The sequence below is a fragment of the Zeus faber genome (assembly GCF_960531495.2).
Source record: "Zeus faber genome assembly, chromosome: 12".
Classification (NCBI taxonomy): domain Eukaryota; kingdom Metazoa; phylum Chordata; class Actinopteri; order Zeiformes; family Zeidae; genus Zeus; species Zeus faber.
The window spans coordinates 30,903,676-30,925,031 of record NC_137196.1 but is presented as its reverse complement, the minus strand read 5'-3'; the positions used below and the strand labels follow the sequence as shown (position 1 = coordinate 30,925,031).

Genomic DNA, 21,356 nt, shown 5'->3' with positions numbered 1-21,356 from the left:
GGGGCGTGGCCAAACCTATGACGCAAGATGGGAACATCAAGAGCATGGATTGAGTTGAACAGGTAGATACTGCCCCTGGATTTACCTGAGAATTGTGGTTTAATCTAATGCTCAAATCTAGATTAGCGAAAACGAATCCAATAGAAAATGCATGAAATGAAAAGGGGTGGGATATATATATACTGTTATATATTATTATATATACTGTACATACTCTTATATATTATTATATATATACTGTTATATATTATTATATATACTGTACATACTCTTATATATTATTATATATATACTGTTATATATTATTATATATACTGTACATACTCTTATATATTATTATATATATACTGTTATATATTATTATATATACTGTACATACTCTTATATATTATTATATATATACTGTTATATATTATTATATATACTGTACATACTGTTATATATTATTATATATATACTGTTATATATTATTATTATTTATATACTGTTATATATTATTATTATTTATATACTGTTATATATTCTTATATATACTGTACATACTGTTATATATTATTATATATATACTGTTATATATTATTATATATATATACTGTATACTGTGATAAATTATTATTAAATATACTGTTATGTATTACTATTATATTTATACTGTAAATATGTAGACTGTACTGATGCCTCCCTGCTGCGTGTAGAACTGATGAGACATTTGTTTTGTTTTCCAGTTGAAATAATAATAATTAAGTTTTTCACATAAATCCTTTCGCTTCGTGTCTGGAAAGAAACAAGAACGAACAAAGCCCCGCGTGGCCCCGCGTACTGCGCAGGGCCACGCGGGGCGGTGCGGGGCGGGGGTGGTCTTGGAACAACAGCCCTGGGTGGAGCGGGGGGTGTTAGGCGAAGCACCGGTTACTAGGGCGATGGACGGGCCCCTGGAGGCCTCTGCAGAGGGGGGCGGGGGCGGGGGCGGGGGGTCTATAGGGAAACATACAATGGAGGTGTTACAGTGGGGGGGGGGGGTGGGGGGCACTTTAAATATACAAGGTCTTTAAAATGTAAAGGAACTAAAACACAAGAAAAAGAGACAGACAGACAGAGAGACAGACAGAGAGACAGAGAGACGGACAGAGAGACAGAGAGACAGAGAGAGACAGAGAGAGAGACAGAGAGACAGAGAGAGACAGAGAGACAGAGAGAGAGACAGATTCAAGATTCAAGATTTTTATTCGTCACATACATATACATACTTTCATACATATACATACTTTAATACATATAGATACTTTCATATAATATACATACTTTCATACATATACATACTTTCATACATATACATACTTTCATACATATAGATACTTTCATATAATATACATACTTTCATACATATACATACTTTCATACATATACATACTTTCATACATATACATACTTTCATACATATACATACTTTCATATAATATACATACTTTCATACATATACATACTTTCATACATATACATACTTTCATACATATAGATACTTTCATATAATATACATACTTTCATACATATACATACTTTCATACATAAAGATACTTTCATATAATATACATACTTTCATACATATACATACTTTCATATAATATACATACTTTCATACACATACATACTTTCATATAATATACATACTTTCATATAATATACATACTTTCATACATATACATACTTTCATATAATATACATACTTTCATATAATATACATACTTTCATACATATACATACTTTCATATAATATACATACTTTCATACATATACATACTTTCATACATATAGATACTTTCATATAATATACATACTTTCATACATATACATACTTTCATACATATACATACTTTCATATAATATACATACTTTCATACATATACATACTTTCATATAATATACATACTTTCATACACATACATACTTTCATATAATATACATACTTTCATACATATACATACTTTCATATAATATACATACTTTCATATAATATACATACTTTCATACATATACATACTTTCATATAATATACATACTTTCATACATATACATACTTTCATATAATATACATACTTTCATATAATATACATACTTTCATACATATACATACTTTCATACATATACATACTTTCATATAATATACATACTTTCATACATATACATACTTTCATACATATACATACTTTCATACATATAGATACTTTCATATAATATACATACTTTCATACATATACATACTTTCATACATATAGATACTTTCATATAATATACATACTTTCATACATATACATACTTTCATACATATACATACTTTCATACATATAGATACTTTCATATAATATACATACTTTCATACATATACATACTTTCATACATATAGATACTTTCATATAATATACATACTTTCATACATATACATACTTTCATATAATATACATACTTTCATACACATACATACTTTCATATAATATACATACTTTCATATAATATACATACTTTCATACATATACATACTTTCATATAATATACATACTTTCATATAATATACATACTTTCATACATATACATACTTTCATATAATATACATACTTTCATACATATACATACTTTCATACATATACACATACTTTCATACACATACATACTTTCATATAATATACATACTTTCATACATATACATACTTTCATACATATACATACTTTCATATAATATACATACTTTCATACAAATACATACTTTCATATAATATACATACTTTCATATAATATACATACTTTCATACATATACATACTTTCATATGATGTACATACTTTCATACATATACATACTTTCATACATATACATACTTTCATATAATATACATACTTTCATATAATATACAAACTTTCATATAATATACATACTTTCATACATATACATACTTTCATACATATACATACTTTCATATGATATACATACTTTCATACATATACATACTTTCATACATATACATACTTTCATATAATATACATACTTTCATACATATACATACTTTCATACATATACATACTTTCATACATATACATACTTTCATATAATATACATACTTTCATACATATACATACTTTCATACATATACATACTTTCATACATATACATACTTTCATATAATATACATACTTTCATACATATACATACTTTCATACATATACATACTTTCATACATATACATACTTTCATATAATATACATACTTTCATACATATACATACTTTCATATAATATACATACTTTCATACACATACATACTTTCATATAATATACATACTTTCATACATATACATACTTTCATATAATATACATACTTTCATATAATATACATACTTTCATACATATACATACTTTCATATAATATACATACTTTCATATAATATACATACTTTCATACATATACATACTTTCATATAATATACATACTTTCATACATATACATACTTTCATACATATACACATACTTTCATACATATACATACTTTCATATAATATACATACTTTCATACATATACATACTTTCATACATATACATACTTTCATATAATATACATACTTTCATACAAATACATACTTTCATATAATATACATACTTTCATATAATATACATACTTTCATACATATACATACTTTCATATAATGTACATACTTTCATACATATACATACTTTCATACATATACATACTTTCATATAATATACATACTTTGATATAATATACATACTTTCATATAATATACAAACTTTCATTTAATATACATACTTTCATACATATACATACTTTCATATGATATACAAACTTTCATATAATATACATACTTTCATACATATACATACTTTCATACATATACATACTTTCATACGATATACATACTTTCATACATATACATACTTTCATATAATATACATACTTTCATACATATACATACTTTCATATAATATACATACTTTCGTATAATATACATACTTTCATATAATATACATACTTTCAAATAATATACATACTTTCATATAATATACATACTTTCATACATGTACATTCTTTCATATAATATACATACTTTCATACATATACATACTTTCATATAATATACATACTTTCATATAATATACATACTTTCATACATATACATACTTTCATATAATATACATACTTTCATATAATATACATACTTTCATACAAATACATACTTTCATATAATATACAAACTTTCATATAATATACATACTTTCATACATATACATACTTTCATACATATACATACTTTCATATGATATACATACTTTCATACATATACATACTTTCATACATATACATACTTTCATATAATATACATACTTTCATACATATACATACTTTCGCATAATATACATACTTTCATATAATATACATACTTTCATATAATATACATACTTTCATACATATACATACTTTCATATAATATACATACTTTCATACATATACATACTTTCATATAATATACATACTTTCATATAATATACATACTTTCATACATATACATACTTTCATATAATATACATACTTTCATACATATACATACTTTCATACATATACATACTTTCATACATATACATACTTTCATATAATATACATACTTTCATATAATATACATACTTTCATACATATACATACTTTCATATAATATACATACTTTCATACATATACATACTTTCATATAATATACATACTTTCATATAATATACATACTTTCATACATATACATACTTTCATATAATATACATACTTTCATACATATACATACTTTCATATAATATACATACTTTCGTATAATATACATACTTTCATACATATACATACTTTCATATAATATACATACTTTCATATAATATACATACTTTCATACATATACATACTTTCATATAATATACATACTTTCATATAATATACATACTTTCATACATATACATACTTTCATATAATATACATACTTTCATACATATACATACTTTCATATAATATACATACTTTCATATAATATACATACTTTCATACATATACATACTTTCATATAATATACATACTTTCATATAATATACATACTTTCATACATATACATACTTTCATATAATATACATACTTTCATATAATATACATACTTTCATACATATACATACTTTCATATAATATACATACTTTCATACATATACATACTTTCATATAATATACATACTTTCATATAATATACATACTTTCATACATATACATACTTTCATATAATATACATACTTTCATATAATATACATACTTTCATACATATACATACTTTCATATAATATACATACTTTCATACATATACATACTTTCATATAATATACATACTTTCATATAATATACATACTTTCATACATATACATACTTTCATATAATATACATACTTTCATACATATACATACTTTCATATAATATACATACTTTCATATAATATACATACTTTCATACATATACATACTTTCCTATAATATACATACTTTCATATAATATACATACTTTCATACATATACATACTTTCATATAATATACATACTTTCATATAATATACATACTTTCATACATATACATACTTTCATATAATATACATACTTTCATATAATATACATACTTTCATATAATATACATACTTTCATACATATACATACTTTCATATAATATACATACTTTCATACATATACATACTTTCATATAATATACATACTTTCATATAATATACATACTTTCATACATATACATACTTTCATATAATATACATACTTTCATACATATACATACTTTCATATAATATACATACTTTCATATAATATACATACTTTCATACATATACATACTTTCATATAATATACATACTTTCATACATATACATACTTTCATATAATATACATACTTTCATATAATATACATACTTTCATACATATACATACTTTCATATAATATACATACTTTCATATAATATACATACTTTCATACATATACATACTTTCATATAATATACATACTTTCATACATATACATACTTTCATATAATATACATACTTTCATATAATATACATACTTTCATACATATACATACTTTCATATAATATACATACTTTCATACATATACATACTTTCATATAATATACATACTTTCATATAATATACATACTTTCATACATATACATACTTTCATATAATATACATACTTTCATACATATACATACTTTCATATAATATACATACTTTCATATAATATACATACTTTCATACATATACATACTTTCATATAATATACATACTTTCATATAATATACATACTTTCATACATATACATACTTTCATATAATATACATACTTTCATACATATACATACTTTCATATAATATACATACTTTCATATAATATACATACTTTCATACATATACATACTTTCATATAATATACATACTTTCATACATATACATACTTTCATATAATATACATACTTTCATATAATATACATACTTTCATACATATACATACTTTCATATAATATACATACTTTCATATAATATACATACTTTCATACATATACATACTTTCATATAATATACATACTTTCATACATATACATACTTTCATATAATATACATACTTTCATATAATATACATACTTTCATACATATACATACTTTCATATAATATACATACTTTCATACATATACATACTTTCATATAATATACATACTTTCATATAATATACATACTTTCATACATATACATACTTTCATATAATATACATACTTTCATACATATACATACTTTCATATAATATACATACTTTCATATAATATACATACTTTCATACATATACATACTTTCATATAATATACATACTTTCATATAATATACATACTTTCATACATATACATACTTTCATATAATATACATACTTTCATACATATACATACTTTCATATAATATACATACTTTCATATAATATACATACTTTCATACATATACATACTTTCATATAATATACATACTTTCATACATATACATACTTTCATATAATATACATACTTTCATATAATATACATACTTTCATACATATACATACTTTCATATAATATACATACTTTCATACATATACATACTTTCATATAATATACATACTTTCATACATATACATACTTTCATACATATACATACTTTCATATAATATACATACTTTCATACATATACATACTTTCATACATATACATACTTTCATATAATATACATACTTTCATACATATACATACTTTCATATAATATACATACTTTCATATAATATACATACTTTCATACATATACATACTTTCATATAATATACATACTTTCATACATATACATACTTTCATATAATATACATACTTTCATACATATACATACTTTCATACATATACATACTTTCATACATATACATACTTTCATATAATATACATACTTTCATACATATACATACTTTCATATAATATACATACTTTCATACATATACATACTTTCATATAATATACATACTTTCATATAATATACATACTTTCATACATATACATACTTTCATATAATATACATACTTTCATACATATACATACTTTCATATAATATACATACTTTCATACATATACATACTTTCATATAATATACATACTTTCATACATATACATACTTTCATACATATACATACTTTCATATAATATACATACTTTCATACATATACATACTTTCATATAATATACATACTTTCATATAATATACATACTTTCATACATATACATACTTTCATATAATATACATACTTTCATACATATACATACTTTCATATAATATACATACTTTCATACATATACATACTTTCATATAATATACATACTTTCATATAATATACATACTTTCATACATATACATACTTTCATATAATATACATACTTTCATACATATACATACTTTCATATAATATACATACTTTCATACATATACATACTTTCATATAATATACATACTTTCATATAATATACATACTTTCATACATATACATACTTTCATATAATATACATACTTTCATACATATACATACTTTCATATAATATACATACTTTCATACATATTCATACTTTCATATAATATACATACTTTCATATAATATACATACTTTCATACATATACATACTTTCATATAATATACATACTTTCATACATATACATACTTTCATACATATACATACTTTCATATAATATACATACTTTCATACATATACATACTTTCATATAATATACATACTTTCATATAATATACATACTTTCATACATATACATACTTTCATATAATATACATACTTTCATACATATACATACTTTCATATAATATACATACTTTCATACATATTCATACTTTCATATAATATACATACTTTCATATAATATACATACTTTCATACATATACATACTTTCATATAATATACATACTTTCATACATATACATACTTTCATATAATATACATACTTTCATACATATCACACACTATGTTGCAGGAAACATTTCTCATGAGCCAACAAAGTGACTCCAGGAGGCACCAGGACAGTGATGTTTATTGGCAGCTGAGTCGACAGGAACATGAACGAGTTCAGTGCAAACATGAAAGATGAATGTAAAGCAGAGAGAAAATAGAACATGAGGCAGGAAACATTAAAACTCATGAACATAGATATACACAGTATATACACTGTTTATATATACTGTGTATATACATACAGTATATAGATATATATACTGCATATATCTATACTGTAGAGATAGAGAGAGAGAGAGAGAGAGAGAGAGAGAGAGAGAGAGACAGACAGGCGGGCAGACGGGCAGACAGACAGGCAGGCAGGCAGGCAGGCAGGCAGACAGACAGGCAGGGCTCCCTGGCAGCTCAGTCTCTGCTGCAGGAAACCAACCAACCAACCAACCAACCAACCAACCAACCAACCAACAAACCAACAAACCAACCAACCAACCAACCAACAAACCAACCAACCAACCAACCAACCAACCAACCAACCAACCAACCAACCAACCAACCAACCAACCAAACCAACCAACCAAACCAACCAAACCAACCAACCAACCAACCAACCAACCAACCAAACCAACCAAACCAACCAACCAACCAACCAACCAACCAAACCAACCAACCAAACCAACCAACCAAACCAACCAAACCAACCAAACCAACCAACCAACCATCCAACCAACCAACCAACCAACCAACCAACCAACCAACCAACCAACCAACCAACCAACCAACCAACCAACCAACCAACCAACCAACCAAACCAACCAAACCAACCAACCAACCAACCAAACCAACCAACCAACCAACCAACCAACCAACCAACCAAACCAACCAACCAACCAACCAAACCAACCAAACCAACCAAACCAAACCAACCAAACCAACCAAACCAAACCAACCAAACCAACCAAACCAAACCAACCAACCAACAAACCAACAAACCAACAAACCAACAAACCATCAAACCAACAAACCAACAAACCAACAAACCATCAAACCAACAAACCAACAAACAAACCATCAAACCAAAGCTCCTGAACGAAAAGACTTGTTTGAAAAAGGCGTCTGAGCTGCAGCTCCGGCCTCGGCCTCAAGGCGGCAGCAGAGGAGCGCGGCTCGTCGCTGCAAACGATGAATGAACATTTGAACCGCTCTCCCGACCACCAGCAGGACGTAGGGAGTAGGAAGCAAGGAAGGAAGCAGGACATAGGGATTAGAGAGTAGAACACAGGACGCAGGACAGAGGGACTAGGACGCAGGACGTAGGAAGTAGGACACAGGAAGCAGGACGTAGGAATTAGGGAGTAGGACACAGGAAGTAGGATGTAGGGATTAGGGAGTAGGACACAGGAAGCAGGACATAGGGAGCAGGGAGTAGGGCATAGGAAGCAGGACATAGGGATTAGAGAGTAGAACACAGGAAGCAGGACAGAGGGACTAGGACGCAGGACGTAGGAAGTAGGACACAGGAAGCAGGACGTAGGAATTAGGGAGTAGGACACAGGAAGTAGGATGTAGGGATTAGGGAGTAGGACACAGGAAGCAGGACATAGGGAGCAGGGAGTAGGGCATAGGAAGCAGGACATAGGGATTAGAGAGTAGAACACAGGAAGCAGGACAGAGGGACTAGGACGCAGGACGTAGGAAGTAGGACACAGGAAGCAGGACGTAGGGAGTAGGACACAGGTAGCAGGAGGTATGGAGTAGGACACAGGAAGCAGGATGTAGGGAGTAGGACACAGGAAGCAGGACATAGGGAGTAGGACACAGGTAGCAGGAGGTAAGGAGTAGGACACAGGAAGCAGGACGTAGGGAGCAGGGAGTAGGGCATAGGAAGCAGGACGTAGGGATTAGGGAGTAGAACACAGGAAGCAGGACAGAGGGACTAGGACGCAGGAAGCAGGACGTAGGGAGTAGGACACAGGTAGCAGGATGTATGGAGGAGGACACAGGAAGCAGGACGTAGGGAGCAGGGAGTAGAACATAGGAAGCAGGACAGAGGAACTAGGACGCAGGAAGCAGGAGGTAGGGAGTAGGACACAGGAAGCAGGACGTAGGAATTAGGGAGTAGGGCACAAGGGGTGTAAGGAGTAGGACACAGGAAGCAGGATGTATGGAGGAGGACAGGAAGCAGGACATAGGGAGCAGTGAGTAGAACATAGGAAGCAGGACATAGGAATTAGGGAGTAGAATACACGAAGCAGGACAGAGGAACTAGGACGCAGGAGGTAGGAAGTAGGACACAGGAAGCACAACGTAGGAATTAGGGAGTAGGACACAGGAAGTAGGATGTAGGGATTAGGGAGTAGGACACAGGAAGCAGGACGTAGGGAGTTGGATACAGGTAGCAGGAGGTAAGGAGTAGGACACAGGAAGCAGGACGTAGGGAGTAGGACACAGGTAGCAGGATGTATGGAGGAGGACACAGGAAGCAGGACGTAGGGAGCAGGGAGTAGGGCATAGGAAGCAGGGCGTAGGGATTAGGGAGTGGAACACAGGAAGCAGGACAGAGGGACTAGGACGCAGGACGTAGGAAGTAGGACACAGGAAGCAGGACGTAGGAATTAGGGAGTAGGACACAGGAAGTAGGGTGTAGGGATTAGGGAGTAGGACACAGGAAGCAGGACAGAGGGACTAGGATGCAGGAAGCAGGACGTAGGGAGTAGGACACAGGTAGCAGGATGTATGGAGGAGGACACAGGAAGCAGGACGTAGGGAGCAGGGAGTAAAACATAGGAAGCAGGACAGAGGGACTAGGACCCAGGAAGCAGGACGTAGGGAGTAGGACACAGGAAGCAGGACGTAGGAATTAGGGAGTAGGACACAGGAAGTAGGGTGTAGGGATTAGGGAGTAGGACACAGGAAGCAGGACAGAGGGACTAGGATGCAGGAAGCAGGACGTAGGGAGTAGGACACAGGTAGCAGGATGTATGGAGGAGGACACAGGAAGCAGGACAGAGGAACTAGGACGCAGGAAGCAGGACGTAGGGAGTAGGACACAGGAAGCAGGACGTAGGAATTAGGGAGTAGGACACAGCAGGATGTATGGAGGAGGACACAGGTAGCAGGGTGTAAGGATTATAGAGTAGGGCATAGGAAGTAGGACATAGGGATTAGGACACAGGAAGCAGGACGTAGGGATAAGGTAGTAGGACACGCGACAGACAGACAGATAAATAGATAATAGATAAATAGATAATAGATAAATAGATAATAGATAATAGATAATAGATAAATAGATAATAGATAAATAGATAAATAGATAATAGATAATAGATAATAGATAAATAGATAATAGATAATAGATAATAGATTAATAGATAATAGATAATAGATAATTGATAGATAGATAATAGATTAGAGATGGATAGATAATAGATAAATAGATAATAGATAAATAGATAATAGATAATAGATAAATAGATAATAGATAATAGATGGATAGATAATAGATAAATAGATAATAGATAATAGATAATAGATAATAGATAATAGATAAATAGATAATAGATAATAGATAATAGATGGATAGATAATAGATAATAGATAATAGATAATAGATGGATAGATAATAGATAAATAGATAATAGATAATAGATAATTGATAGATAGATAATAGATAAGAGATGGATAGAAAAATAGATAATAGATAATAGATAAATAGATAATAGATAAAAGATGGATAGATAATAGATAATAGATGGATAGATAATAGATAATAGATGGATAGATAATAGATGGATAGATAATAGATAATAGATAATAGATGGATAGATAATAGATAATAGATGGATAGATAATAGATAATAGATAATAGATAATAGATGGATAGATAATAGATAATAGATAATAGATAATAGATAATAGATAACAGATGGATAGATAATAGATAATAGATGGATAGATGGATAGATAATAGATAATAGATAATAGATGGATAGATAATAGATAATTGATAGATAGATAATAGATAATTGATAGATAGATAATAGATAAGAGATGGATAGATAATAGATAATAGATAAATAGATAATAGATAATAGATAAATAGATAATAGATAATAGATGGATAGATAATAGATAATTGATAGATAGATAATAGATAATAGATGGATAGATAATAGATAATTGATAGATAGATAATAGATAATAGATGGATAGATAATAGATAATTGATAGATAGATAATAGATAATAGATGGATAGATAATAGATAATAGATCGATAGATAATAGATAATAGATAATAGATAATAGATAACAGATGGATAGATAATAGATAATAGATAATAGATAATAGATAATAGATAATAGATAATAGATGGATAGATAATAGATAATTGATAATTGATAGATAGATAATAGATAATAGATGGATAGATAATAGATAATAGATAGATAGATAATAGATAATAGATAATAGATAATAGATAACAGATGGATAGATAATAGATAATAGATAATAGATAACAGATGGATAGATAATAGATAATAGATGGATAGATAATAGATAATAGATAATAGATAACAGATGGATAGATAATAGATAATAGATGGATAGATAATAGATAATAGATAATAGATAATAGATAATAGATAGATAGATAATAGATAATAGATAATAGATAATAGATAACAGATGGATAGATAATAGATAATAGATAATAGATAACAGATGGATAGATAATAGATAATAGATGGATAGATAATAGATAATAGATAATAGATAACAGATGGATAGATAATAGATAATAGATGGATAGATAATAGATAATAGATAATAGATAATAGATAATAGATAGATAGATAATAGATAATAGATAATAGATAATAGATAATAGATGGATAGATAATAGATAATAGATAGATAGATAATAGATAATAGATAATAGATAATAGATAACAGATGGATAGATAATAGATAATAGATAATAGATAACAGATGGATAGATAATAGATAATAGATGGATAGATAATAGATAATAGATAATAGATAACAGATGGATAGATAATAGATAATAGATGGATAGATAATAGATAATAGATAATAGATAATAGATAATTGATAGATAGATAATAGATAATTGATAGATAGATAATAGATAAGAGATGGATAGATAATAGATAATTGATAGATAGATAATAGATAATAGATGGATAGATAATAGATAATAGATGGATAGATAATAGATAATAGATAACAGATGGATAGATAATAGATAACAGATGGATAGATAATAGATAATAGATAAATAGATAATAGATAATAGATAATAGATGGATAGATAATAGATGGATAGATAATAGATAATAGATGGAAAGATAATAGATAATAGATGGATAGATAATAGATAATAGATAATAGATAATAGATAAATAGATAATAGATAATAGATGGATAGATAATAGATAAATAGATAAATAGATAATAGATAATTGATAGATAATTAATAGATAATAGATGGATAGATAATAGATAATAGATAATAGATAAATAGATAAATAGATAATAGATAATTGATAGATAGTTAATAGATAATAGATGGATAGATAATAGATAATTGATAGATAGATAATAGATAATAGATAATAGATAATTGATAGATAGATAATAGATAATAGATGGATAGATAATAGATAATAGATGGATAGATAATAGATAATAGATAATAGATAAATAGATAATAGATAATTGATAGATAGTTAATAGATAATAGATGGATAGATAATAGATAATTGATAGATAGATAATAGATAATAGATAATAGATAATTGATAGATAGATAATAGATAATAGATGGATAGATAATAGATAATAGATGGATAGATAATAGATAATAGATAATAGATAATAGATAAATAGATAATAGATAATTGATAGATAGTTAATAGATAATAGATGGATAGATAATAGATAATTGATATATAGATAATAGATGGATAGATAATAGATAATTGATAGATAGATAAAAGATGAATCTAAGCACTCTGATCAGACCATTCGATCGTCATTATCGATATGGTTCCCCCCGCGGTCCGTACATCCGGGTCCTCGTCCGGTGGAGGTGAGGAGGCTCCGGACACAAGGAGCCGCTTTGTGCCTCCGCTCCCCCGGACGCTAATCACACCGCGGCCTCAATACGCTGCATTGTTCCAGCGGGAAACCCCCCTCCGCCGGGAGTGGTACGGCCCGCTTTCCGCGCACACACGCACACGCACACGCACACACACACTCAGAGGGGTGGATCGGGACGAACCATCTCTCCGGGTAAGGGGGGTGACTGAACCGACAGGACCTTTAATCACGGAAATTATGAATCATCTTCATTCTTCATTCAGTGATATTAAATAAGTATGACGTGCTTATTTAACCACATTATTTGAATATGCATGCATAAGTGATTTCATAATATTAAGTAAGCATTTCTACTTTTACTTTCATATTAACAGTCTCTGTACTTAGCCACCGTTTGAGCGGTTTGCCATTAAAATCAGTACCCTCCTCCTTTTAAAATATTTAAAATCTAAAATAAATGTCAGTATATTTTATATACATAGTATATCAATAAATCTTAACATCTTTTTCTTATATTATTTATATTTTGACTCCCAAACCGAGGGCTTCAAACTACAGGCCCGGGGGCCACATCCGGCCTGCGAGACAATAGAATGTGGCCCTGTGGCCCAATGCGTGGTGATCAGACATTGATCAGTCAAGAAAATATCAACCAGAATGAAATAATGGATGATCAGAGGGACATTTAGAACAGGGTTACCAGGAAATTTGCTCGTGTACGGGAGAAAAACTGAACAAAACAAACAAACAAACAAAAATAAATAAATAAATAAATATAAAAAAACCATTTTTTTAAATAAACAACCAGGCCGGTTCTCCTGGTTTCCTGACAGACAACCCAGCCCGTGGCCCCCGGGTCCTCGGAGTTTTGTTTAAGCGCCACATCCTGTTCCCCCACGGCCCAGCCATCGCTACGCAGCGTATGGAAATATGAAATGTATTAATAATTAGAAACAATAGATGTGGTTTTTAAAAGTTGTTTTAGCCTGAAACCGGATGTGGGCGGAGCAGAAAAACAGGAGTGTTTCTGTTTTCTCTGGGGTCAGAGCAGCGGGAAACACAAAACGATCATTTATTTAAATTTAAAGACACTGCAAGGTGGCCGGACCGGATGGAACCGGATAGGACTAGATAGGGATGCATGGGACTGAATAGAACCGGATGGGACTGGATGGGGATGCATAGGACTAGATTGAACCGGATGGGACTGGATTAGGGACGCATGGGACCTGATGGAACTGGATAGGACCAGATGGGACCTGATGGAACTAGACGGGACATCCTCATCTCCCTCCTCCCGGTGACCTTCGCGCCGCCGGCCGAAAAAATTATATATTATTGAAGAGAAAACGAGCAGAGACGCCAAATACAACTCACAAAATAAAAGTCCGGTTTATTGTCAAACAACAAACTTTGCACATACATGGAAACAGGCCGTCGTGAAACTGAACCAAAGAAAGAAAAACAAGAAAAAAGGGAAAGAAAAGAGGCTCCTTTTCTTTGGCCTTGCCCTCCCGTACAAACAGACTAGTTATGGTACAGCTAACGTACATACATTAAATCCACTGGAATGCTCCGGGTTCGTGGTCACATGGTCAAACTGAGTACAACTGTATTTAGTAAAGCACCGGGTTGGACCCCGCCCCCCCTCGCCCTCCTCCTCCCCCTTAACAATATGTACAAAAATATAAAATGTAAATAAAAATACAAACAAATTCTCCTTTTGTGTGTTTTTTTTTGATCCATGTGGTTGAGAAGGTGGAGCCAAGTTGTTCCGCGTCGCGCTGGAAACTTCTAGAAAAATCGGTGGCGGTTTCGGGGGGCGAGCCAGAGAGAGAGAGAGAGAGAGAGAGAGAGAGAGAGAGACACGATGCTGGACGCTACTCGCTAATGACCATGTTTTTTTGTTTTTATTTTATTATTATTTTTTTTTGCTGTGTAAATTTTTATTTCATTTTTTTTTAAATTGTATTTCCCCGTAGTCCTCCGGCTCCTCCACCTCTAGCGCAAAAAGGTCAAAGGTGAAGAAACAGGAAGTAGATCAGCAGGATTTTTGGAGGGAAAACGCATCAATCGTCGTCGTCGGTTTTCTGCTTCTTGGGTACAACGTCGTCCTGAGAAAACAAAAACAAACAGGAAGTGAGACTCCTGCCCATCATCCCCACCCCCAGGGGTCAGAGGTCAGCGCTCACCTCCTCATCGTCGTCGTCTTCGTCGGCCGCCCGCTTTGGCCCGCCCTCGATCTCGTCTTCGTCGTCTTCATCCTCCTCCTCATCACCTGTGGCACAAAAGGGGGAGGGGCCAGTTAGCGCCAGGTGTCCCACAAGCCCCGCCCACCTCAAACAGGAAGTGGTAAATCAGACTGACCCTCTCCGTCGTCCTCCTCATCTTCCTCGTCCACCTCTTCCTCCTCGTCATCGTCTAGTTCGGGTTCTCCATTCTCCTCGTTCTCCTGGGGGAGCACGGGCGATCAAAAACACACAAAAGTACACAGTGAGTATCAGTGTGTACTACTGTGTGTATCACTGTGTATCAGTGTTTATTACTGTGTGTAGCAGTGTGTGTGTAGCAGTGTGTGTGTGTGTGTGTGTAGCAGTGTGTGTATGTGTGTAGCAGTGTGTGTGTAGCAGTGTGTGTAGCAGTGTGTGTGTGTGTAGCAGTGTGTGTGTAGCAGTGTGTGTGTAGCAGTGTGTGTTAGCAGTGTGTGTGTGTGTGTAGCAGTGTGTGTGTAGCAGTGTGTGTGTGTGTAGCAGTGTGTGTGTAGCAGTGTGTGTGTGTGTAGCAGTGTGTGTGTGTGTGTAGCAGTGTGTGTGTAGCAGTAAGCAGTGTGTGTGTAGCAGTGTGTGTGTGTGTAGCAGTGTGTGTGTGTGTAGCAGTGTGTGTGTAGCAGTGTGTGTAGCAGTGTGTGTGTAGCAGTGTGTGTGTAGCAGTAAGCAGTGTGTGTGTAGCAGTGTGTGTGTGTGTAGCAGTGTGTGTGTAGCAGTGTGTGTGTAGCAGTGTGTGTGTGTGTGTAGCAGTGTGTGTGTGTGTGTAGCAGTGTGTGTGTAGCAGTGTGTGTGTAGCAGTGTGTGTGTGTGTAGCAGTGTGTGTGTAGCAGTGTGTGTGTAGCAGTGTGTGTGTAGCAGTGTGTGTGTGTGTAGCAGTGTGTGTGTGTGTGTAGCAGTGTGTGTGTGTGTGTAGCAGTGTGTGTGTAGCAGTGTGTGTGTAGCAGTGTGTGTGTGTGTAGCAGTGTGTGTGTAGCAGTGTGTGTGTAGCAGTGTGTGTGTAGCAGTGTGTGTGTGTGTAGCAGTGTGTGTGTGTGTAGCAGTGTGTGTGTAGCAGTGTGTGTGTAGCAGTGTGTGTGTAGCAGTGTGTGTGTACCTTTCCGTTGGTTGCAGCCTCACTTCCATTCTCCTTCTCTTCTACCAGCTTCTTATCTTTTAAGTCCTGAAAAGAGGAAAAATGTCCAATGTTAATCTAACCAGCTAACCAACCCGTCTGGCTACTAACCAACACGGCAGGCCTAGGTTAGTGTGGGCCAGTTAGTTAGTTAGCGGGGGCCAGTTAGTTGGTTAGGTAGCGGGGGCCAGTTAGTTAGTTGGTTAGGTAGCGGGGGCCAGTTAGTTAGTTGGTTAGTTGGTTAGGTAGCGGGGGCCAGTTAGTTAGTTGGTTAGTTAGTTGGTTAGGTAGCGGGGGCCAGTTTGTTAGTTAGTTAGTTGGTTAGGTAGCGGGGGCCAGTTAGTTAGTTGGTTAGTTGGTTAGGTAGCGGGGGCCAGTTAGTTAGTTAGTTAGTTAGTTGGTTAGGTAGCAGGGGCCAGTTAGTTAGTTAGTTGGTTAGGTAGCGGGGGCCAGTTAGTTAGTTGGTTAGGTAGCAGGGGCCAGTTAGTTAGTTAGTTAGTTGGTTAGGTAGCGGGGGCCAGTTAGTTAGTTAGTTAGTTGGTTAGGTAGCGGGGGCCAGTTAGTTAGTTAGTTAGTTAGCAGGGGCCAGTTAGTTAGTTAGTTAGCTAGTTAGTTAGTTGGTTAGGTAGCAGGGGCCAGTTAGTTAGTTAGTTAGTTGGTTGGTTAGGTAGCGGGGGCCAGTTAGTTAGTTAGTTAGTTGGTTAGGTAGCGGGGGCCAGTTAGTTAGTTAGTTAGTTAGCAGGGGCCAGTTAGTTAGTTAGTTGGTTAGGTAGCAGGGGCCAGTTAGTTAGTTAGTTAGTTAGTTGGTTAGGTAGCAGGGGCCAGTTAGTTAGTTAGTTAGTTAGTTGGTTAGGTAGCAGGGGCCAGTTAGTTAGTTAGTTAGTTGGTTAGGTAGCAGGGGCCAGTTAGTTAGTTAGTTAGTTAGTTAGTTGGTTAGGTAGCGGGGGCCAGTTAAACTACTTTCCACTCCGCTCCCGCCCACTCACACCGTGTTGTAATCTGATCCGCTGCCGTGCCGCGGGGCACTGTGGGTAATGTAGTCCGCAGGGCCGCACGGGCGCCATATGTCACGAGACACGCCCGGGGAGCGCACTGCACTACCCACAATGCACCGCTCCGTTTAAATACAAGCGCAACAGCACCAGCGGCAGCAGCAGCGAGACGCTGGCGGATCGGACGGAGCTTTAAAGGACAATGGAAGGGACGCGTGGACGGGACCCAATAAACACCAAGTCCCGAAAAACAAAACTAAATAGAATCAAGTGAACAAAGTGCAGCGGACACGGAGCCTCCAGAACCCGGGCTCGGTACCATGTTCTATTTATAGCCCCGCTCGGTTTCCTTGAAATCCCCAAAGAAAACGGAACGAAACCATTACAAACAGTTGTTACTGGTTGTGTTTTATTGATTCCTTTCCATAATCTTTTTATCCCTTAAGCCGTTTATCAGCCCCGCCGACACCTCCCGGTCCGAGCAGGAGCCCGGCGGGGCTTAACGCAGCTCCCTGCCCGAACCCCGCTCCTCCACCTGGATCTATCACTCGCATCCATCCCGCACCCGCGGCGCCGCGCCGCTCAACCGATAAGTACAGTTTAATTTAAAATAAAGTTTATTTCTAAGAGCCGCTCGGACGGACCGGAGAACCGAGCCCCATCCCCGCACACCTCCACCTGAGTGGAAAGTTTCCACCGAGCGAGAGAAACCCCCGTTAGAAGGAGAATAACACCGGGCTGAGAGGAGAGGAGCAGCGGGGGAGGAGGCGCGGAGCCCTCGGCGCTCCGTCGCAGCATTCCGGCGGGAGATGAAGCGTCGCACCGGGCGGTCGGATGGACGCTCGCCCGGTACCGACCGAAATAGCGCCGACGCCGGATTTAACGGTGCTCCGAACGAGCGCGGCTCCGAACCCGGCCGAGCACTGCCCGTCCATTCAAACAGCCCCGGGGCCCGACAGGGGCTCCGGGGAGCCCGACCCCCGGTCCCCGCTCTAAACACCAACAGATGAGTGAAAAGAGGAAGGAAGCTCCACCTGCGCCCACGGTCTCATAGTAACAGGGATCGATTTGGTCCGTATTTCGACGCGCGCATCGCGCGGAAAAGCCCGGTGGTGCCCGTGCGGGTTCCCGCGTCGCGGAGAGCGGCCATCGGGTCGGAACAGCTCCGGTTCAGGAGGAAAACCGAGCCGCTGGGATAAACAAAGAACCCGCGTAGGCCGTTGGACAATGAGGCGATGCTGAGGAGCCCCGCTCCCCCAGCAGGACCCCGAGACCCTCGAGTATTTTTATTATTACTATTATTATTATTATTATTATTATTATGATGATGACGACGATGATGATGATCATAAATCACAAGGAAGCGCCGCCTCGCTCCGCGGGCGCTCGGTCCGGTTCCGGTTCGGACACTTTGTTGAGTCGGAATGAGCGCGAAGCGGCTTTAAAATGTAGGTTGGAGCCGGAAAAGGAGGCGGTGGAGGTGGAGCGTCTTACCTTGGCGGAGACCTCCGCTGCAGAGTCCGCCTGAATGTCTGCCATTGTTGTTGTTGTTGTTTTGTTGAATAAAGTAAAGAACGGTGGAAAATAAAGGTTGAATAAAGTAAATCCCCGTGTTGCTGCTGCGGGTCGGTCGGTGCGTGCGGTGCCAGTGGCCAGCGCCGCTCACGGCTGGGGCTTTAATATAGACCGGGGGGGCGGGGCGAGAGGGCGGGGGGCGGGGCGGGGAGGCGGACGGCGCGCCGTGATTGGCGGGCTTCGCCACAGAGGTGTGCGCCGCGCGCGTCGGAGTGGAACAATGGGCTCGAGTTTCTAAAAAAGCCCGAGGCCACGCCCCCTCCCTGTGCTTCCACTACGGCGGGATTTAGGATTAAAACGCAGCGACGCGCGGGACGCGGCCGAGCGGCGGACGTTCAACGCCGCGCGCGCACTTGCAACGCGTTTCGGAACCGCGGTGCCGCGCGCGCAACGGCGCGTCCGACGGCACCGAGCTCCGGTTTGATTGATGGATGTTGATGTGAGCAATTCAAACCGGGGACCGGCCGCTGCCCCCGCCCCCCGGGGGGTGGGGGGGTGGGGGGTGGGGGGGCAGGAAGAGAGAAAAGAAAAGGAGTGAAAAAGATGAGAAGGAGCGCGCGGCGCCGTCGTTTTTCGTCGCCACGCGCCCACCACCGGACTTCATAAACGGCGTCGTGCGCGTGCGGCACCGCAGCCATGACACCTAGACCCGGAGCGCAGGCCCCGCCCCCTTCCCGCCATGTTGGAGCCCTCT

At 35.1% G+C, this 21,356-nt stretch overlaps 1 protein-coding gene across 1 annotated transcript; it reads right to left on the bottom strand.

Moving 5' to 3' along the window:
- Window positions 1–16,084: 16,084 nt before the first annotated feature.
- Window positions 16,085–20,762, bottom strand: LOC307237895 (uncharacterized protein). Its single transcript, XM_080010693.1, has 5 exons — window positions 20,582–20,762; window positions 18,078–18,143; window positions 17,085–17,169; window positions 16,910–16,995; window positions 16,085–16,831 (listed from the first exon to the last, which is right to left on the bottom strand). Exons 1-5 carry the CDS (start codon window positions 20,624–20,626, stop codon window positions 16,787–16,789), a joined length of 327 nt encoding a protein of 108 aa, XP_079866819.1. The 5' UTR covers window positions 20,627–20,762; the 3' UTR covers window positions 16,085–16,786.
- Window positions 20,763–21,356: the final 594 nt, after the last annotated feature.

Bases quoted from the DNA above. Each gene is read 5' to 3' on its own strand.
- LOC307237895 (XM_080010693.1), bottom strand. From the start codon at position 20,626: ATGGCAGACATTCAGGCGGACTCTGCAGCGGAGGTCTCCGCCAAG. The intron at 17,170-18,077 runs GTACACACACAC...GTGCTCCCCCAG, and splicing joins AGGCTGCAACCAACGGAAAG to GAGAACGAGGAGAATGGAGA. The intron at 16,996-17,084 runs GTCAGTCTGATT...TTTGTGCCACAG, and splicing joins TGAGGAGGACGACGGAGAGG to GTGATGAGGAGGAGGATGAA.